At 40.4% G+C, this 23,716-nt stretch overlaps 1 protein-coding gene across 1 annotated transcript in view; it reads right to left on the bottom strand.

Moving 5' to 3' along the window:
* Positions 1 to 21,058, bottom strand: part of LOC134462820 (L-amino-acid oxidase-like) — a 37,374-nt gene extending 16,316 nt beyond the window's left edge. Inside the window, exons 1-3 of the mRNA XM_063216038.1 lie at positions 20,816 to 21,058; positions 20,033 to 20,145; positions 4,859 to 5,060 (exon numbers count right to left, since the gene is read on the bottom strand). Of these exons, the coding sequence (XP_063072108.1) occupies positions 4,859 to 5,060; positions 20,033 to 20,145; positions 20,816 to 21,058 (558 nt within the window). The remainder of the gene's footprint in view (positions 1 to 4,858; positions 5,061 to 20,032; positions 20,146 to 20,815) is intronic.
* Positions 21,059 to 23,716: the final 2,658 nt, after the last annotated feature.

Genomic DNA, 23,716 nt, shown 5'->3' on the forward strand with positions numbered 1-23,716 from the left:
ATCTTAAATAGCCCTAGTGTAATATTGTATGCAATAATTTGTTTCATTAGTAGGCCTACATTGGATAGGCATATAGCCTACTACATTTAGACTGATAGGTTGGCAAATAGCCTACATTTCCATTGTGGAATATTATATTAGACCTACATAGGTTATCTACACAGTACATATGCAAATTATTATTATTATTATTATTATTAATTATTTTTTTAATTTATTTATTGTTTATTTTATTTATGATTTATTATTATTTTTGGGTTTCGTGCGCTATGCGATTAATCGCGATTAATCACAGAAAGTCATTGAGTTAATGCGATTAAAGATTTTCATGTTTGCCCACCCCTAATTTATTTTCGTTGAGGTTTGTTGTGGTTTTCCATATTCTTTCATTTTATTTTCTTTGTTGTGTCAAACCTTGTGTTTTCACCATGCAGAGTGGTTTCATCTAACCATATAATTAGTCTTTACCATTGCCCCTCAGCTGTATCTGGCTTGCACCTTCTTTTGGCTGCCCTGCCTGTATGTACAAGATACCTGTGAAACTGTGATTGTCAATAGCTGCTTGTCCTTTTTATATATTTACATACTGAAGTACCAGATACGAAAAAAGAAAAGAAATAAAAAGAAATTTATGTTTGGTAACAACTGTGTCCTCCAAGCTCATTCCGAACCTGTCGGGGAAAGTGTGATCATGAGTCCAGGGTTGTCTCGCCCTGTAAGGAGACTGGCGTAGTCGCTTAAATACAATATATGGAACCAGATTCTTTGGTCAGTGTACCTCCACTCGGTTACATTTAAAATATTCACAATGCTATCGCAAGGTCACCCTTTAAGTAAGTCCATGTATTAGATATAAAAATATCCTATTAACTCATAATGTGTCGTTCACGAACGAACCGGTCGTTTTGAAGTCTTTGAGTCTTTGAAGTGAACGAAGCGAACTAGTTCCCCGCCTCTCTTTCACTTCGTTCATGGGTGAATCACCGGTCTCTCACTACTGTCAGTCAGAAGTGGTTGTCCAATGAGCATTTTAATCTGCGCAAAGGGGCGCCACTTTATCTCTCAATGTGATAGCTTAATACTATCATAGCCAGGGCTTTTTCTGAACGGGGAAATAAGGGCGCCACGCCCTCATACTCCGTGGATGCGCCCTCATGTTTTTTTTTTTTGTTTTGTTTGTTTTTTTGAGCGCACCTAGAACATTTCTCAATATAAAGTTACATAGTCATAAAGCCTCATTAATCCACAACATTGTAATGATAATAATGATCTAATAACAATCTAAAGTGCTAAATGGTCGAAAATGGAGACAGCATCGCGCTGTCACATTGATAATAGTAACTTTTCTGAACGTCTGAATACGAACCATTGCAAGATGCCGGCAGAGCTCAGGGCGCACCTTGTCTCGAACTGAACATTAGATCAACCAGCCAAGATTCTCCTGTTCAAATGCTTGCAGCGTGATAATTTAATACTTTAGGGTGAAATGAATTGTCATCGTGACCTCTACCGTTTAGGCTATAGCCTATTAGCGTTTCTCCAATAATCATTGCGCAGGGTGACTGCCTGCCTGAGCACCTACAACGCCGCAGCTCACGAAAAATGCTGGTGAAGTTACTCACTGTTTGAGCCGCAACAAGTTCTTTTTTAGAGAGACAGAGAGCCTGCGTCCACCCTGACCAGGGCTCTACAGTGCGAGCCTTTTGCTCGCATATGCCCCTAAAATAAATGATTGTGCGAACGAAATAATGGATAGGGCGCACGTGTGCGAGTAGATGTTTTAACCCTTTCAATTGTATTTTGCTCCTAAAATAAATACACCCCATAGAGAAACGCAGGAACGTGTGAACGAGAGAAGGCGCAAAAGACAGCGTGCGCGTCGCGCACATAGAGACAGAGGCAGACAGACAAACAGTCGGGGGAGTTTTGAAATAAGATAAGCGTCGGGAGTATCGAGCGCTTCCACTGACGCAGAAGAGCTGGAGAGAAACTTTGGCGCTAGAATAGCTAATTCTCGGCTTAGCACAAATGCTAACAAATGTTCAACCTGTTATCTTTGTGAGAAGAAATAGCTTCGGTTTATACACCTATCTTGTAAGTACGTGGCTAGTACTGTTTATGTTACTCCTCCTGAGACCTTGGCAAGGGAGGGCACATAGCAGGCTCTCTGTGCGCTCACTTGCTCAACTGTCATCATCATCACGTCACGTCATGTGAAGTCAGTATTTTTTTGGACAGCCTCGGGGTGTAGCCTAGGTTTTTGATGTGCAAGCCTTCAATATTGCCAAATTGTTATTTAGAGAAAATGTGTTTGGTTGGCATCCACTCTTTTTTGTTTCATTTCTAAAATGCAAGTAGGCCTATAGAACAATGTTGTATTTTCAAAGGGTAATGTTCAGATTACTGAGTTGCTGTTACTGTGGTAGGCCTACCAAATGCAATTTAAAAAAAAGTGTAACCCATATGGGTAGTCTAATCATAGGCTAGCGTACTCATATGCGAGTCATTGTATTTTCAGGACAGAAGTGTAATTGCCTCTCTGGTCTCTCTTTTAAAAAATCTGCCCCCCTGACCAATTTCATCCCAGCTCCCTGCCAGATCATGAATATTTACCTATGTACCAGAATAAATTTCAAGTTTTGCTTAATGGCTTAATTTGTGCATTTCATATAGGGAGGGGAATATGTTCCTTTTTCTTCTCAGCCATTTTGAAGTGCACTAACATTGTACTTTTAGTATGTCCACAAAAGTAAAAAATGTCCCTCTCAAATAGTCTCAAAAAGCCCCATTTTACCATCATTTTTTAAAAAAATCGCGCACCCCAGAAGGGGGGGAGGACCCCCCCTTAACCCCCTCCCCAGTTCCTCCCTCATACTAAAAAATCCTGGAAAAAGCCCTGAATACCAGGTATTTAGTTCATAATTTAGAGCTCAGCAGCTCACCTAGTCCACAGTTCACAGCTCTGACTGAGCTCTCGTTCGTGAACGAGGAGCCTGTGAACTGACTCCAGCCAATGGTTTCCATGACCACAAATATACAACTTAAAGGAGAAGTCCAGTTTTTTGAACATTAAGGCCATTTTCTGGGTGGTCTGCAATGTTTTAGAGTCCCCCTCACCGTTTATTTCATGTTTGCTGCAGTCTCTGTTATTTGGCTGATTTGGATTTGATCTCAACCAGCTTTAGAATGGCCGTCTATGAGCACCTGCAACTCTGTTCTTAAAATCACCTTAAACATTTGTTTTCGAAAGTCTACAGCTCACAAAGTGGTTAGGGGTGTTCACTAGCAGTCCCTAACAAGTTTCAAGGCGAAATATGGCTTCTGTCATTTTTTATTTGCCATTTTGTGAAAGAAAGTGAAAGTGAAAGTGAAAGTGAAACTTAATTTACAAATTGCTACATAAAACACACATAAAACACGACAGATGCCATATTTCGCTACAAAAATTCTTAAGGAACACCAGTGAATACTGCTGAACACTTGGTGAGTTTCATATTCTTGAAAACAAATGTTAAAGGTGATTTTAGGAACAGAGTTGCAGGTGCCCATAGACGGCCATTCTAAAGCAGGTTGAGATCAAATCCAAATCAGCCAAATAACAGAGACTGCAGCAAACATGACATAAACAGCGAGGGGGACTCTAAAACATTGCAGACCACTCAGAAAATGGCCTTAATGTTAAAAAAACTGGACTTCTCCTTTAACGTGGCAGAGACAAAGGCATAGTTCTAGTTGGTAATGCAACTTGTAAATTATCTTTTATTCTTTTTTAATGGGTGCTACTGTTCAATAAATAAAATTAATCTGCAAAATAGGTTTCAGGTGATAGTTTTAGACACGAGGAGCACCTTAGATCTACACAGCGCAGGAAGAACGAACTGTGTTAAGCCCGCGAACGAGACCAGCCTGGGCGCATAGCAACAGTCTCTATGACCACGAATAAACAACTTAATGTGGCAGAGACGAAGGCATACTTTTAGGTGAAAAGCAGCTTGTAATTGAGCTTTTTTAATGTGTGCTGCTGTTAAATAAATAATATTGTAAGGCAAAATGAGTTAAGCTGATATGTTTGGACAAGAGAAGCACACAGGCAAAGTAAGAATGCCCCCCTCCTCCTCTCGTTCACTGAACTAGTTCGCTCGACATTCACCCCTTGCTCTCTTGCATTGTGGTGTGACGTAATGAAAATGAACGACTGAACGAACTGTGAACGAACGAATTCCTCAGCAGAACTGAACGAAGAGAACAAACTGGTGGGAAAGAATCGCCATGCCCTTCACTACTATTAACGGTCACAACATCAGAGACAGGTGGATACTTGCGTCGGGATCCGAGACTTGAGTTGTTACGGGACAATCATATTGTTGAAGGGACAATCATGCGCAACACACAGAGCGACTCACATGGGGTAGCTGTGGTACCGCAAAACATTGGTGATGTTCGAAAAGCCCATATGCGCATGTGCGACTCACATCGGGAAGCGACTCTCAACGAGTTGCTACAGTCCGCGTTTTTGTCATCTGCACAAAGAAGGTGGATCTAACAAGAGGGAACGGTCAGGTCCTTTATGGGAAACACTCAATAGGGGGTGTTTTGAGTCAGTTTTCACTCAAATCCACCATTCTGGAATGAACAGTAGCGATAGGAAAGAATGTGGATCTAACGCTAGGCTAGGCATAATATGGCTAGCTACTTTGGCAACTTAAACCTTATAGATAACTAACTTCTGCACTGATTGTGCCGAAAAAATACTTGAGATGGTATAAGCATTCATAAATGAAGAATTTTCTCTTCCTCTTCCAACATGACTGCACCAGTGCACAAAGAAAGGCCCATAAAGACATGGAAGACAGAGTACCGTCTCCAGAGCATCCTGCAGGAGCTGGTCAGCTGACTTGCCCCTCTCGTTTCCCACCACATGGTAGCCGAGGATGTTGGGGTTCTTCTTCACCTCCCTCGTTGTCCTGCGCTGTCCGTTCACCAGGTAGAAGGTGTTGTCATTGTCCATGATGAAGTCATTCAGCTGCACTTTCATTTGCTCAGCGTACCACAGCACGATCCTGACCAACAGATGGAGAGTCATGACCACAGCTCAATCACATTGTAGTAGAAAAGTCCACACTCCTGATCAAGTTTGTCAAGCAGGGCTGGAGTTGTAGGGGAATGTGTGTGTGTGTGTGTGTGTGTGTGTGTGTGTGTGTGGTGTGTGTGTGTGTGTGTGTGTGTGTGTGTGTGTGTGTGTGTGTGGTCTCAATGAAAATGGCCAAAAATCATCCCCGTCTATAACAGGCAGCCCTCCACCTACCCCTTTGTGTAATTTCAACAATGAATGTGGATATTGCTTTGTCTAACTGTCATGAATATAATTAAAGGTACACTGTGCAGGAAATGGTCAAAAAAGGTACTGCAACTATGCTGCTCATTGAAACCGGACTGCATATGGCCTAATTTGATCTTTTCATGAAAGTTTATTAATTAATAAACTAATATTTTCTATTTTGACCCAAGTACAGTCATTTTTGCAGCTAAAAATGGCTATTTCTGGAAATTCAAAATGGCGGATCATGAAGAAGATCCCCCTTTTCCTGTATGAAAAATGCTATTTTTTCCATTCATAATGTTTAGATTAGTTTATTAGGATCCCCATTAGCTGGGCACAGACCCAGCTATTCTTCCTGGGGTCCAACAATAAAATCACACAAAGTTAAAAGTTCTACACAAATCTGTACATTCATTTAAGCACCATACATTGAAAAGAAAGAAAGAAACAAATAATAAGAAAAAAAACACATTATATAAACATATACATTACTATAATAATGGTTTAAGACCTTGTGAGAACCATCACTCTCTGCACTAACCAAGTTTGTGTATGATAGGCTCAGATGTTTTTTCACCTGTTTTTTAAAAAAACACTTTACTATTCAGTTGTTAATTTGGTGGGCAAATTGTTCCATGCTTTAATTGATCTATATTTAACAGTGCGTAGAAATGCACATTAGTATTGCTCTTTGGGCTGATCAGTCTCCCTGCTGCTGGAAGCCTTGCGTTGTATCGCTGAAGGTAAATCATTTGTGAAAATAGAGTACAACAAAGGTCCCAAACAGCTGCCTTGAGGCACCCCACAGTCTACATTCGTGAGAAACTACCATTAAAATATACCTTTTGGAATCTATTTGTCAGATAGCTATTTAAAAAATTTAGTGCTGATGGTTTAAAACCATACCTCTCCAACTTTTGAAGTAGTAGTCCATGATCAATGATATCAAATGCTGCAGTGAAATCTAAAAGGACCGCACCACAGATTTTTTTGTTGTCAATTTCTCGCAGCCAGTCATCATCAGTCATTTGGGTTAAAGCTGTTAATGTTGAAAATCCTTTTCTGTAGGCATGTTGAAATTCTGTTAACAGATTATTCACAGAAAAATTATGCTGAATTTGATTAAAAACAAATTTCTCAAATGTTTTACTATGTGCAGGAAGCAAACTTATTAGTCTGCTATTGGATGGTGTAAAATTTTTCTTTTTATCTTTAGGTAGTGGTATAATTTTTGCTTCCTTCCAGGCTTGGGGAAAAATGCAACTCTTTAAGCTAACATTAAATATGTGGCAAATGGGCTGGGAGATGTAACTCACTGCCATTTTCAGAAACTTACCATCTACATTGTCAATACCTGCTTGCTGGTCCTTGCAACAAGAAGTTATTACTGTATCTTCCTCCACTTTGGCAAACTGAAAACTACAAGATTGCTCCTTAATTAGTTGCTTTATCATAAGGTTGAAATCATGACTCTTTCCTGATAATTGCTCTCTCCTTAGTTTATCCACTTTGTTATGAAAATAATTATTTAGGTGATTGGCAATTTTTGTTGGGTTAGAGATGAATGTCCCATCATTCTCAATGAATGTTGGTTGCGTTTGATTCTTCCCCAAGATACTATTCTACGTTTTCCATAGTTTTTTTCCCCATCACTGCTACATTTTCTTAACTGTGAAGTCAAGTGTGCTTTCTTTTTCTTCTGATTGAGTTTAGTGACATTTACACTCCCTGTCTTATTAGCTGTTGCCTTTGCCTCATTCCTCAGTGCCATCTGTTGTTTAAGTTCTTCGTCCATCCAAGGTGCGCCAGAAGTTCTTACGGTCATCTTTTTCACTGGCACATGCTGGCCTATCACTGGCACAAACATAGAGCACTTGAGTGGGTAGCATGAATTCTGGACATAAACAACTAAAAATCTTACAAAGTGTACCTTTAATGTACAAATAAAAATGGTCCGTGTACCATTCCTTCATTTGTTTTTCGATTCAGAACCAAATAATAAAAAACGAAAAAATGGCTGGTTATTTCATTATTTCGTTTTAGTGTTAAACAAAAAAAACAAATTTTGATCTGTATTTCCAAATTTTATTTTCTACTTCATTTCAAAATAACGCCAATGAAAAAAAGGTTGACGTGCTATTTTTATTTTTTGATATTTTCATCTCTCGGCCGTATGTGCCCCGGAAGTTATAGCCTACAAGCCGACCTCGATTAAATAGGTTAAAAGCATAACTAAATCCATACTGGATGTTGTCAGAAGAGGTGTTTTCAAACATATATTTGAAATTCACAGCCTAAAACAAATCAAAACGGCAATGTTTTTATGAAAATGTATCAGTTGAAAGCTTTCATGTCCGTCTACATGGCCTGACGCGCCTTGCCTGCATGGACGGGCGCCCTCTGTCCATGGTGCTGAAATCGCGGCACCAAAGATTCTTTTAATTCTAACGTCTCTGGCGGCACTACTCTTATGTGTGAAGCACGTTACAGTTTCATGAGTGAATACGTACAGACAGTCTACAAAAGACCAATCAATACAACCAAACAATAGTCTACTGTTGTACCCTTTGCCGACATAAGGCTCTCACATGCACGTCACAAAACAATAATCCACGTGGCGGGACTATTTGATTATATTCCTTCCAAAAAATGTCAAAATGACACAAAAATCAGTAATTTGCATTGTCCGTAATTATACCAAACTAAAACAAAAGTATACACATAGAAGATCCATGTTACAAAACTTGCGAGCCATATCACAAATGAAGGCCATCCAAAATGCTGGTTTACAGTTAAATAAATTGAGGCAATTACCACAAAATCAATAGCATCAGTTTTACCCTGGAGAATGAAATATGAGCTAAAACTTCACCCCCATCATCAGTACAGTAGGTTACATTTCTGAGTAGGTCTAGGTGCGATCATTCTCTCTGGCATTTGCAGCTGGTGCAGCCCTTGTATTGCACTGCGAGCTGTCCACGTGTGTGGTGCTAGCTGAAATGTGCACTGGCAGCACTCATCGTTGAGTTTGGGAGATGTCTTTAGTGGGAGTATTTGAATGTGTAAAAACACGTTGAATACAGTGGCAATGGCCATTTTCAGTAAGCTTGGAGAAGTATAGCCTTGCGCCCTACTATTTGTAAGCCTATGCGTCTTGTTTCACCATCGTACTTGCATCAGCACATTACACTTGCCAAAATAACGTTGATGTGGTGCTGACATTTTACTGAAGCCTAATATCTCAAGTTCTCAACCAAATCGGGAGTAAATTGAATTAGGCCTAAATTAAAGTCTCTCAACATGGCTTGCCATTCGATGAGAGATAAGGAGAAGGCAGCTCACACACGCGGTGCGTTCCTTTGATAGATGCCTGTGTTAAGTGCTGCGCGCAAGCATTGTTTAGACAGTGATAAACATATCCAGGTCAAAATTACTAACAGGAAAAGAGGGACAATGACAAAGGGAATGAATTCGCCAGGAAGACAGATTTTATTTGGCAAACTAGAGACTTTCTAGGGTTCATGACAAAAGAATGCTTGGCATCAGATCTGATGGCTAGTGGGGAAAACGTCGAGAGGGCAATTCTTTCCGAGAGTCAATATCACAATATCAAAATATCATGGTGGACGCGACCACCTGCCACCAAAAGTCAGCTCCTTTTGGTTCCTAGAAAACAGATGCCTTAAAAAATATATTAAAAAATCCAGATCCCATTCGGCTACTAGGCCTATAGGCTATCTCCACATTGTTCCATAAGACAGCTTCGCTGATAAGCCTAGCCTAGCTGTAGTAAGCCCACAAGACACCAAAACAGTGTTCGGTGGTTGTTGTCTACTACAAAACTGTTAATAAAACCTGGGGTCTTTGGGTAGCCTAGGCCTACAACATTTAAATATATGTCAGTCGTGCGCGCTGTCAACCAGGAGACAGCCACGAGAAGCGTGGTGGGGCGCAACATCGTCCTGTGTTTCGCATCATCGCCAACGGCAGGGGCAAACGCTTGTACTTCCGGGGCACATAACGCTGAGAGATGAAAATATCAAAAATTAAAAATAGCACGTCGGCTTTTTTTCATTGGCGTTGTTTTGAAATGAAGTACAAAATACATTTTGGAAATTCAGGTCGAAATTTGTTTTTTCGTTTGTCACTAAAACGAAATAATGAAATAACCAGCCGTTTTTTCGTTTTTTGTTATTTGGTTCTGAATCGAAAAACAAAAGAACGAATGGTACACGGTCCGTGTATATTTTCGTTCATTCATTATTCTATTTCGGATATCACACGAGAAAGGAATAAGGACTTGTTTATGATGATTTACGCTTGAATATCACTTGTGAAATGGAACCAAGCGCCATATTTTGATATTTTGTAGGTACTGAAAATGAAACGTTGAATCTTAGAAAAGAGAGAAAAGCAATAAAGAAAAACGTCCTTCTGAATTGCCTCTTTTCAGAATTCGGGTGACCTGAGAGTAAATCCTGGAAGGCTGGTTGAGCCTTCATTACATGGTTTCTTTGGAGGCAAACGGACTTTGCAGGCATTGTTGATGCAATATTCAGAACGTTGCTACACTTCAAAGATGTGGTCGATCTGTGATGACTGTGCGAGGAATTTGTGTCATGAGATGGTTGCGTAGGCTATCCATATCAAGCAAGCGCCACAAGCATGTGCATACGCCCCACCGCCATTGAGTAGGGCGTCCCAGAGGGGGAAGAATGATTTACTGTCTATATTTTGACTTAAACTTATCAACCAATTTAACCTTCGCAACGACATGCCATGTGCTTAGGCCTGGTCTTAAGACTTGATTGTATTTGGCCATATAGCCTATTATAGCGTTCTAATCCAACAGAAGTGCAGCTGTGCGACCAGGAGAGATATCTTCGATGGGAAGGGGTAGACCAACTGTCATTGAGAACATTGACAGTTCTTACGATCAGCATCAGTTTCCCAGTTCATCTCCAGCCTTTAGGTGTATACCCGGACATATTGCTTTCCAACAATATCACTAATGTTCCAAATACACCAAAGTGAAATGTGTATTCAACATGCGTAAAACTTGGTATGGAGAGCGCGCGCTTCAGCTCATTACACTTGCCAGAATACGCAACAGTTTGCGTGAGACCACTGCTTTGGACCGTTTGCTCCCTAATGCATATTACTACATGTGAAAGGGTATAATAGGTTATTGATTCCAGAGACTTTAGCCTTTATTTAGGCTATAAAGTTGAGTCCATAAAGGGAACTTCACTTCTATTTTATAAGGCGGACGCACGCTCCAATACAGGCCTAACCATCACGCGTGCTGCGCATAGGCCTACTAGCCTGTACATCGCAAAAATGTTTTTCATCATTCTATTATTTTTCTGTTGTGTCTCTGGCTCCAGCTACTGTTCTGTGTGTCGTTTGGTAGCTAGACCTTTTCTGATGCGTTTCAGACGGCAAACTTTCCTTCCGGGTAAACAGAGGGGGAGGGGTCAGTCAAATGAAATTCAATAAACGAATAGCCAAATATCACAAATTGAAAAACGATCAAAACTTTTGTCATTTTTTATAATGCTATTATGGTATGAAGTAACACATGCAGAAAACAAAATACAGCCATTTCTGCTTGTATTGCTTTAATCAAAACAAGAAGTTGCACCCTTTTTTGAATTTCATATTTCATTCCAAAATAGAATAATGAATGAACGAAAAAGTACACGGACCCATGGTCCGTGTAGGTCCGTGTATATTTTCGTTCATTCATTATTCTATTTCGGATATCACACGAGAAAGGAATAAGGACTTGGGTCCGTGTATATTTTCGTTCATTCATTTTTCTATTTTGGATATCAGACGAGAAAGGAATAAGGACTCGTTTATGATGATTTACGCTTGAATATCACGTATGAAATGGAACCAAGCGCCATGTTTTGATATTTAGTAGGTACTGAAAATTAAACGCTGAATCTTAGAAAAGAGAGAAAAGCAATAAAGAAAAACGTCCTTCTGAATTGCGTCTTTTGTTTATTCAGAATTTGGGTGACCTGAGAATAAATCCTGGAAGGCTGGTTGAGCCTTCATTACATGGTTTCCTTGGGGGCGAACGGACTTTGCAGGCATTGTTGATGCAGTATTCAGAACGATGCTAGACTTCAAATATGTGGTCGATCTGTGATGAGTGTGCGAAGAATTTGTGTGATGAGATGGTTGCTTATCCATGTCAAGCAAGCGCCACAAGCATAGCCTACGCGCCACCACCATTGAGTAGGGCGTCCTCGAGGGGGGAAGAAATATTTACTGTCTATGTTTTGACTTAAACTTATCAACCAATTTAACCTTCGCAACGACATTTCATGTGCTTAGACCTGGTCTCAAGACTTGATTGTATATGGCCATATAGCCTAATAGCGTCCTAATCCAACAGAAATGCAGCTGTGCGACCGGGACATCTTCGACAGAAAGGGGTAGACCAACTGTCATTGAGAACATTGACAGTTATGACGATCAGCGTCAGTTTCCCAGTTCATTTCCAGCCTTTAGGTGTATCTACCCGGACATATTGCTTTCCAACAATATCACTAACGTTCCAAATACACCAAAGTGAAATTTGTATTCAACGTGCGTAAAACTTGGTATGGAGAGCGCACGCTTCAGCTAATTACACTTGCCAGAATACACAACAGTTTGCGCGAGAAACTTTGGACCATTTGCTCCCTAATGCATATTACTACACGTGAAAGGGTATAATAGGTTATTGATTCCAGAGACTTTAGCCTTTATTTAGGCTATAAAGTTGAGTCCATAACATAAAGGGAATCGTATCTCTATTTTATAACGCTTACGCACGCTCCAATACAGGCCTAACCATCACGACTGCTGCGCATAGGCCGACTAACCTGCACATCGCAAAAAAATATGTTTTTCATCATTCTATTATTTTCCTGTTGTGTCTCTGGCTCCAGCTACTGTTCTGTGTGTTATTTGGTCGCTAGCTAGACCTTTTCTGATGCGGCTCAGACGGCAAACTTTCCTTCCGGGTAAACAGAGGGGGAGGGGTCAGTCAAATGAAATTCAATAAATGAATAGATAAATATTACAAATTGAAAAACGATCAAAAATGTTGTCATTTTTTTATAATGCTATTATGGTATGAAGTAACACATGCAGAAACCAAAATACAGCCATTTCTGCTTGTATTGCTTTAATCAAAACAAGAAGTTGCACCCTTTTTTGAATTTCATATTTCATTCCAAAATAGAATAATGAATGAACGAAAAAGTACACGGACCGACTTGTTTATGATGATTTACGCTTGAATATCACTTGTGAAATGGAACCAAGCGCCATATTTTGATATTTTGTAGGTACTGAAAATGAAACGTTGAATCTTAGAAAAGAGAGAAAAGCAATAAAGAAAAACGTCCTTCTGAATTGCGTCTTTTGTTTATTCAGAATTCGGGTGACCTGAGAGTAAATCCTGGAAGGCTGGTTGAGCCTTCATTACATGGTTTCTTTGGAGGCAAACGGACTTTGCAGGCATTGTTGATGCAATATTCAGAACGTTGCTACACTTCAAAGATGTGGTCGATCTGTGATGACTGTGCGAGGAATTTGTGTCATGAGATGGTTGCGTAGGCTATCCATATCAAGCAAGCGCCACAAGCATGTGCATACGCCCCACCGCCATTGAGTAGGGCGTCCCAGAGGGGGAAGAATGATTTACTGTCTATATTTTGACTTAAACTTATCAACCAATTTAACCTTCGCAACGACATTTCATGTGCTTAGGCCTGGTCTTAAGACTTGATTGTATTTGGCCATATAGCCTATTATAGCGTTCTAATCCAACAGAAGTGCAGCTGTGCGACCAGGAGAGATATCTTCGATGGGAAGGGGTAGACCAACTGTCATTGAGAACATTGACAGTTCTTACGATCAGCATCAGTTTCCCAGTTCATCTCCAGCCTTTAGGTGTATACCCGGACATATTGCTTTCCAACAATATCACTAATGTTCCAAATACACCAAAGTGAAATGCGTAAAACTTGGTATGGAGAGCGCGCGCTTCAGCTCATTACACTTGCCAGAATACGCAACAGTTTGCGTGAGAACACTGCTTTGGACCGTTTGCTCCCTAATGCATATTACTACATGTGAAAGGGTATAATAGGTTATTGATTCCAGAGACTTTAGCCTTTATTTAGGCTATAAAGTTGAGTCCATAACATAAAGGGAACTTCACCTCTATTTTATAAGGCGGACGCACGCTCCAATACAGGCCTAACCATCACGCGTGCTGCGCATAGGCCTACTAGCCTGTACATCGCAAAAATGTTTTTCATCATTCTATTATTTTTCTGTTGTGTCTCTGGCTCCAGCTACTGTTCTGTGTGTCGTTTGGTAGCTAGACCTTTTCTGATGCGTTTCAGACGGCAAACTTTCCTTCCGGGTAAACAGAGGGGGAGGGGTCAGTCAAATGAAATTCAATAAACGAATAGCCAAATATCACAAATTGAAAAACGATCAAAACTTTTGTCATTTTTTATAATGCTATTATGGTATGAAGTAACACATGCAGAAAACAAAATACAGCCATTTCTGCTTGTATTGCTTTAATCAAAACAAGAAGTTGCACCCTTTTTTGAATTTCATATTTCATTCCAAAATAGAATAATGAATGAACGAAAAAGTACACGGACCGCTTTGCAGTGCTTTGATCCATTTTCGGAATTCACATGAAAAAGATGAAAATTGGGTTCAAAACTTCAATTTTCAATTTTCCAGACAACTCAGAAAACAGAAAATTGACGTTGTTTGTTCATTTTATTGTAATTTTTCGGTGGCTTTTGAAGGGGAGAAAATATGCGAATTTCAAACCTAAGTAAAATGAGTCAATATTTCAATTTCTGCGTGGTGGTTGGACTGAACAATTTGCGCGGGGACCGGGGGATGTATTGGCTCAAGTAGCGCCAGATGTTTTGCGTAATGCCTACAAATGAATGATATTGCAAGTCAGCTTGAGACGTAGGCCAGAGAGACTCTATGGGTAGTACGAGAGAGGAATCTCGCAACTTTTTCCGGGTGGTACAGTACAGTAAGTGGCGCCTTCCAGACATCGCAGAGGAGCGCCAAGGAGCACAGAGGCTGTTAGAATGAATGGGGTCCCATGGAGCTCAACCACGATGCTGCCATTGCTTTGTAAAATACGTCTTTATTGTCAATATGACGTCACGAGTGGCTTCACACACTGCGTTTGGATTGGGCGGCCGGCTGCATTGCTGTGATCACGACGGCCGTAAAGCAATTTTGTTAGCAAGATGCTAGCGGAGCCTGACTCATAAATGCCAAAGCTGTAGGAAATCAGAAGGACATAACTCCCAGGTTATTGTACATTTCATTGAAATCCACATTGGTTTCTCAGAACTTACAGTAATATTGTCAAGTTTCAGCAGACAGCGAGCACAATTGTCAGTTATTAGCGCCAGCCTCACGAGCTCTGCTGTCTTGACAGCGCTCCCTAGGTGAACTGCAGGCACGGGTTTGAGGGCGAGATTCAACACTGTATGTAAACCCACTGTGCGTAGGCCTACAGATCTGACAGATAACTGACTCAGCTGTAGGCCAACCTGCAACCCCCCGACAATCGTTGGGACGAAAGTGATTTCATGGACAGGGGGAGAAAATTACCCGCATAGTTTGCACACCATGCCTGCTCTGATTAATGCGCACCACAGACCCATTGACTCCACACTGACTAGACTACTCTTAATATGATCCTGTCTACATTTGCATTGGCTATTAATGCATAAACGTTGCACATTGTTTATTTTACGCGTGGATATTTCCCAGCCAATGTGATCTCATTTCTCAGTTGGCACCACACTGCAAAATGGTCCATGAGTGGAGCCTATCTGCATCTGCATCTGCAAGACTTAGCCTATATTAGCCTATTTGTAATAATTATTATCTTGACATTTCACAAAAATAAGACAGGCTTTAAATGTATGCGGGTGTAGCCTAAAGGGTGATTAAAACAAAGCAAGCGACATGAATTCGCAGTGCCTTATTGCTCGAGCGCATCATTTCAGTTCAGTGGAAAGTTTCAAGCGCAACGTTATAACGGTGATGTTGCCCCCAGTCTGCTGTCAAGTGCAGCAACTGATGTTTTTTCTATAGCCTAATCTGATTGTCTGAATTCTTAGGGGAGTTGGCCCATAAGAAAACGGAGTTGCCGACCATTGATCTACAGTAGGCTAGGGCCTAAGCTGTGCGTGCCCAACGGGCAGCCCTCTGAGTTTGGAGCTGGGTTCTGAGTTCGTCTCTGGCGTGTTGGCACGGGAGGTGAAAGCGGGTTGTTGAAAAGTTTGCAGGTTGGCTACGACTAGAAGCAACGCACGGTGTTCTGTACGGCGCCTCCTCGCAGAATGCTGTTTTCGCGATTAAATTAAACTTTTCAGTGTGATGACAACCATCACACCTATTGTATAGCTCATTTGAAAGAGGAGGTTGTCGACTCGTCTTCAAAATAAGACCATCTAGAATTGCGGTGGTTAATGTATGGGTTGATTGATTAAATCAAATAGGTAACAGTATTCCGAACACATCTGACCAAATAAGTAACAGTACTCCGTACAACTTCATTACATTAAAACGGTGCACTACCAATGGTTTTCATGACCGATCTAATGTGTATGTGTTTGTGAAGTGCTAAACTAATGGTTATTCGTTCCATGAAGAGTTTAAGTGAATATAACACGGTAAAAATAACATAGCAACCGCGTATGGAAGTGGCGTTCTTGGCTGCAATGTAGCTTGTTGCAACAAGGTTGCAACAAGCTACTTCCGGCTAGCATGCATGTTGCTTTCAAAGTTATCTTTACCGTGTTGTAGTCATTCAAACTCTGTTTTGAAGGGATAGTTTGACAACAAACAAACACACCAACATTATAATTGCATGAAAACCATTGCTTATGCAGTATTTTAAGGTAAATCAGATGTACGGAATACTGTTACTTATTTGTTCAGGCCGACGGAAGCTAGCGGCTCATGGCTAACCGGCACTTGGCACAAATAATCAATCCATACATTAACCACAATGCTCCACTGTAAGTCGATGTGGTCTTATTTTGAAGACGACAACCTCCTCTTTCACATGAGCCATTCAATACGTGTGATGGTTGCCATCACACCGAATGGCATTGTTTTGATTGCGGAAACGCCATTCTGCGAGGTGGCGCTGTACGGAACACTGTGCGTTACTTCTACAGCTGAGCCAGTCATTCTGTCCGAGTTGTAGGCCTACGTCTCACAATCTGACTTGCCATCCATTTCATTTGTAGGCTAGGCAAACACATCTGGCGCTACTTACATACCTACTTACATTACATACAGCCTACCTACATCCCCCGGTCCCCACGCGAATGGTTCAGTCCAACCACCACGCAGAAATTGAAAATTGAAATATTGACTCATTTTACTTTGGTTTCAAATTCACATATGTTGTCTTTCAAAAGCGACCGACAAATGAAAATGAAATGAAAAAACAACGTCAATTTTCTGTTTTCTGAGTTGTCTGGAAAATTGCAAATTGAAATTTTGAACCCATTTTTAGTCTTTTTCAAGTAAATTCGGAAAATGGATCAAAGCACTACAAAGCGGGTCCGTGTATATTTTCGTTCATTCATTATTCTATTTCGGATATCACACGAGAAAGGAATAAGGACTTGTTTATGATGATTTACGCTTGAATATCACTTGTGAAATGGAACCAAGCGCCATATTTTGATATTTTGTAGGTACTGAAAATGAAACGTTGAACCTTAGAAAAACGTCCTTTTGAATTGCGTCTTTTGTTTATTTAGAATTCGGGTGACCTGAGAGTAAATCCTGGAAGGCTGGTTGAGCCCTCATTACATGTCTTCTTTGGAGGCAAACGGACTTTGCAGGCATTGTTGATGCAATATTCAGAACGTTGCTACACTTCAAAGATGTGGTCGATCTGTGATGACTGTGCGAGGAATTTGTGTCATGAGATGGTTGCGTAGGGCTATCCATATCAAGCAAGCGCCACAAGCATGTGCATACGCGCCACCACCATTGAGTAGGGCGTCCTAGAGGGGGGTAGAAGAATGATGTACTGTCTATTTTTTTACTTAAACTTATCAACCAATTTAACTTTCGCAACGACATTTCATGTGCTTAGGCCTGGTCTTAAGACTTGATTGTATTTGGCCATATAGCCTATTATAGCATCCTAATCCAACAGAAGTGCAGCTGTGCGACCGGGACAGATATCCTCAATGGGAAGGGGTAGACCAACTGTCATTGAGAACATTGACAGTTCTTACGATCAGCCTCAGTTTCCCAGTTCATCTCAAGCCTTTAGGTGTATGTACCCGGACATATTGCTTTCCAACAATATCACTAATGTTCCAAATACACCAAAGTGAAATGTGTATTCAACATGCGTAAAACTTGGTATGGAGAGCGCGCGCTTCAGCTCATTACACTTGCCAGAATACGCAACAGTTTGCGCGAGAACACTGCTTTGGACAGTTTGCTCCCTAATGCATATTACTACATGGGAAAGGGTATAATAGGTTATTGATTCCAGAGACTTTAGCCTTTATTTAGGCTATAAAGTTGAGTCCATAACATAAAGGGAATTTTATCTCTATTTTATAAGGCGGACGCACGCTCCAATACAGGGCTAACCATCACGCGTGCTGCACATAGGCCTACTAGCCTGCACATCACAAAAATGTTTTTCATCATTCTATTATTTTTCTGTTGTGTCTCTGGCTCCAGCTACTGTTCTGTGTGTCGTTTGGTAGCTAGACCTTTTCTGATGCAACTCAGATGGCAAACTTTCCTTCCGGGTAAACGGAGGGGGAGGGGTCAGTCAAATGAAATTCAATAAATGAATAGCCAAATATCACAAATTGAAAAACGATAAAAAATGTTGTCATTTTTTATAATGCTATTATGGTATGAAGTAACACATGCAGAAAACAAAATACAGCCATTTCTGCTTGTATTGCTTTAATCAAAACAAGAAGTTGCACCCTTTTTTGAATTTCATATTTCATTCCAAAATAGAATAATGAATGAACGAAAAAGTACACGGACCAATACAGCATTTACTGCAATAAATGCAGTATATTTCCCCCTGGTTTGATTTTACAACTCGACCACTGTCAAGCATAAAGAATTGGTGTATGGGGGCCTTGTCATGGTAAGATTTGGGAACCCCTAGTCTAGCTTATACTCTTATAGGCCAGTCAATCCAGCGTTTGACCCGGGACAAATTGCAATAGTAATCATTCCAAGTTTTTTGTATGTGTAAATAACATACTAAAAATCTACAGCTTTGTATTTAGTGGAACATCAAAGTTGGAGATTTACCATTAATTTTCCTATAGGGAGACAATATAGGAGATACTTGGGGAATAGGCTAAAATAACATTTAAACAGTGAGATATCAATTTGAAACTCTCACAGTAATTTACTCAAGCAAAGGCAAAGCTTTTTTTGTATTGCAAGTTGTCTGAAATATGATGATTAAATATACAAATGAGATCACATCTACTTAAACATGGGATAAATTATGCAACAACGGGCAAAAACATAAATTAAATTGCAAAAGTAATGATTGACGCTTTTTATTGATACTTACTCCACCCTGCATCACATATGAAAAATCTTCCTTCATCACTATACTTGAACATACTTTTTTGAAGGTCAGAAGTTGCGGATTTCTGATGCATTTTGCCATTCAGTGGGTAAAATCGGATACAGTACATGTGACCTTGGGAAAAGTATGTTCCACTAATTTGATGAAAGTGGATTTTTAATATGTGATATATGATATGAAATTTTTTTTTGCCTGAATGTTACATACCAACTGTGAAAGTTTCAAATTAATAAGTCATAGTTAAAACATTTACCCTTTGTATCTCCTATATTGTCTCCCTCTGGAGAAATGAATGGTAAATCTGCCAACTTTGACCTTGAAAAAAGTATGTTCCACTAAATATAAAGCTGTAGATTTTTAATATGTGATACAAGGGGGGTTAAGAATCACTTAAAAGTAGGAACCATTACTATTGCAATTTATCCCGGGTTTGGGCCTTTTTAGAGCTAGATTGACTGGCCTATTACTACAACCGTTTTGTTTCGTCCTAAAGGGAAATATTTTCCGCTTGTCATGTGTGGACAATACATTTAGATGGCCTCTACCAACATTAGATTTCAAAATGGTTAACCGTAGTTAACCGGCTTCCATTGACATTTCATTAATGTTGCTGTGTTCACCATTGTTATTGAATGCATTATGCACCGGTTTTGTTTTCAAAAATGTTCTTGTTTCTTAGTTTTAAGCCGTCTTTGTAGGCCAGTTGAGTAGCTTGTAGTCAAACGTCATGCCTTGTTTACCTGTGATACCACACCTGTCATCACTCACCTGTGGTCAAATACCACCAGTGATGGGCAAAATTGATTGATTAGTTACAATCCAGAGCCACATATACCAAATATTAGAAAATCTTGTTTTACCTGTTCAATTCAACCAGGTGATCATTCAACCAGACAATCGCCCGGCTGAATTGGACAGGTGAAACCAACTCTTTTGGATTATACTGTATGTGGAAATAGGCTGTAACTAAAGAATCATTTTTTCCATCAGTGAATACCACACACTCACTGGATACCACACAGGTAATAACTCACTCATGGAAGCTGGGGATCCTCATGGCTCCTAGCTCTGCATACCAGCCCCCACTCTCATCCCTGTAGGTCTCCACACGCCCTCCTACACGACCACTGGCCTCAATTATAGTTACCTTGGTAACACACACACACACACACACACACAGACACACACATACACACACACACAACACACACACACACACACACACACACACACACACACACAGTATTAATAGATCCAGAAATGTGTGGTACTAACATGAAGAAGAAACAAACATGGTTCATTGAATGTTTCTACTACCATTTCTATGAGTGTCAGTTAACATATTAAGTTTGTCAACTATCACCTCTTGTCCACCTTATGTCCTGACTGAGTGAGAGATTCCATTTCATTACATTGCACTAAGCTGACTCTTTTATCCAAAGAAACTTAAAGATATTTACAGGGTATTAGTTACAGTCAGTGGAGCAATGTGTGGTCAGGTGCCTTGCTGAAGGCCCCTCAGCCATGGAGAGAGATAAGGAGAGCAAATGTAGGATTTGAACCTGCAACCATCTGATCTAAATCCCATCTCCTTATTAACCACTAGGCCACGGAACCACCAGTGATTAGCAGTATCAGTTTAATGTGTCTATGTTGTGCAAAATAATCGGCCCTTCAGTCACAGTCACAAATCAGTTGTCATTACATTACCGTAGCAATAATGTAATGTATGTGGGGAGATTTTTTTGTTGCATTGACCAAGCCAAGCAGAGTCAACGCAGATGCACATGGAATTTTTTCTTCTTTCTTGTGTCTACCTGGTGTCCTATATCCCGCAGCAGTTTGGCCGCGGTGAGTCCCGCTATGCCGGCACCGACGATGATGACGTGCTTGGGTCTTACAGCGATCTTCAATATCTGTAAGCCGTGTTTTGCTGTGTCCAGCAGTGTTTTATAGTCCTGATCCTTCAGGCAGTCCGCCAGGTGCTGCTTCACCGTCTTAGCCACGGTTGAAGAAGGCATCAGCAGCAGCACCAGCAGTATGGCCAGCAATACAGCCATCACTCACTGCAAAGGCACCCCAACATATTACATGGGAACCCAAATACTGTTGCCACCACTCCACTATGTCACATGATACCCCAAATACCACCACCACCACCCCAAAATACCAAATGTTACCCAAAATACCACCATGAGCCAAAACATGGCAAAACAGCCACCATTCTCTGAAGAGACACCCCAACATATCACATGGTACACCAAATACCACTCCCACCACCCCAACATATCACATGGTACCCCAAATACCACTACCACCACCCCAACATATCACATGGTACCCCAAATACCACCATGACCCAAAGCAGCAGCACCACCACCAGCCAGCAGTGCAGTATTACACCCTGAAGAGACACCCCAACGTATCACGTGGTACCCCAATACCAAAGAATCATGTAGTAGAGAAAGATACTTCAGGCTCGTACTTTTTCTGGGATCCATGTGATGTCAGGTGAACACCCCTTTAGGAGACCTTTGTTTAGAAGACCTTTGGAGTACTATAGTTGAGAGTAAATGGAGTTCCCGTAGTGCTGTAGATGGCAGTAGTGCACATCTTGTGCAAGCAACCACCAAACACCCCAAAAGAAGAGCATTGGGTGGGCCGAGTTTCTTTCTCTACTAGACGATTCTTTGCCAATACTATTGCCACCATCACCCCAACATATTACATGGTACCCCAATACCACCACCACCCCCCGCTAAAGACACCCCTCAATATCATCCCCCACATACCCCAATACCATCACCATGATCCCAACAGCAGCATGGGCAGCTGTACAGCCATCGCTCCTGAAATGTCACTCGGTACCCTAGTTTTTAAATTTGTATTTCTCCTTTATTTTATTGGGGTCGCATTAAGGCTATTACCTATTTTCTGAGTGAGCCCTAGACCAAGTAATCCCAATATACTACCACCATCACCCAAACAATATCACATGGTATCCCAATGCCAACACCATTACCCCAACGTATCACATAATAGCCCAAAACCAACACCATCCTGCCCCCAAAGACATGGTAAGGACCCCACACACCCTCTGAACTGGGCTCTTCAGCCAGAGAGACTGGATAAAATTTCTTCAGCTGTTACTACCTGGACGAAGACTCGAAGTTCCAATGACAGGGAAGAATTGTTACAAGCGGTCATTTGTCCCATCAGCTGTAGCCATTCTCAATAAAGATCTTACAAGGCTAAAGTAACACAATGTAGATAAGCCCTAAGTGCTCCTTATACAGCCTTTTAGCAGTAGAAGAACACTTTTACATGGTTTTTTAATATTTGAGTTAAATGGACAGAATAGTGTTTATTCTATTGGTCTTATCTATTCTTATCTATTTATTCATTATATGGAGTGTGATGTGTATGTATCTTTGTGTGTCCTTATTCCAAGTGTTGCACCGATACCATTTTTTGGGCCCGATACGATACCTGATACCTGTACCACTGTGAATATATACGTGTATATATATTATATAATATACTGTGTATATATATATATATATTAGTGGTGTGCATTGGTACTGCCCTCACGATTCAATTCGATCACGATTCGGATAGCAATTCGATTCGATTCAATTCAATTCAATTCAATTCTACAATGCATTTATACTGAAAGCAAAGCAAATGTTTCATCAGTCATGATGAGGCAATACAAGTAGTCAGATACTGAGCAACATTTTATTGGCTGTTTTCTGTATCAGTCTTGCCGTTTTCAATGCTTTGAAGTGCTTTTATTTAATCTATTAATTCATTTGCTCCTGAAATATCCACGGAATTAATTGAAACTTAAAAAAATTGCCGCATCGATTCAGGAACTTGCCGCATTGAATCGCATAGTCCATGTCCCGCATTGCATTGCATTGCCGAATCGATTATTGTTGACAACTCTAATACATATATATATATATATACTGTATGAAGAGCTGCATATGCTACTACTTGAATGTACCATCATGGCATTGTTAGGCTACTGCCTACCTTTGAGAAACAGGAAAAAGATGTAATACTGTACAAAGTGAATCCAGTAAACTTTGTACTATTTAAATACCTCTGATATAAAATGAATAAGTTCAAGGCTGCATTTAAGTGTCATACTAGCATCTGTAAATGGTGTCGGTGTCCTATTTGTTGGTACTCGTCGATACCGATACCAGCATTTTAGTGCAGTATCGGGGCCCCGGACGATACTATTGGTATGGGTGCATCACTAGCCACTACCAAAGAGAAATGTTCATTTCATGTAAGTTAAATGGACAATACAGGGGTGAGTTTCTCAAAAGAGAAGTTGTTAGCCTATTAGCAACTTCGGTAGTTGCCAATGGGAAAATGCATTGAAAACAACAAAGTAGCTAATGTAGTAAGCAACTTTGGTTTTGAGAAATTCACCCCAGAAGCGTAAGTCCATGATATGGTACCCCAGTTAAATACCACAGATGAACTGACTTGATATTATAGTGCAAATATGTCGTACAGAACAGGGGAAAAGGGCCTTTGTTTTGTCAGCTCCTATCATTGACTAATTTTCAGTATCTACAAAAAAACAAAAAAAACAACAACAAAAACTTGCCTCTGGATTCCATAAAGTCATTAACAATTACAAGAATTCATATACTCGTTATTTTTAACTTCCCATGTGAATTCCAAAATAGAATAATGAA

Source organism: Engraulis encrasicolus, chromosome 14 (genome assembly GCF_034702125.1).
Source record: "Engraulis encrasicolus isolate BLACKSEA-1 chromosome 14, IST_EnEncr_1.0, whole genome shotgun sequence".
In the NCBI taxonomy this organism is placed as follows: domain Eukaryota; kingdom Metazoa; phylum Chordata; class Actinopteri; order Clupeiformes; family Engraulidae; genus Engraulis; species Engraulis encrasicolus.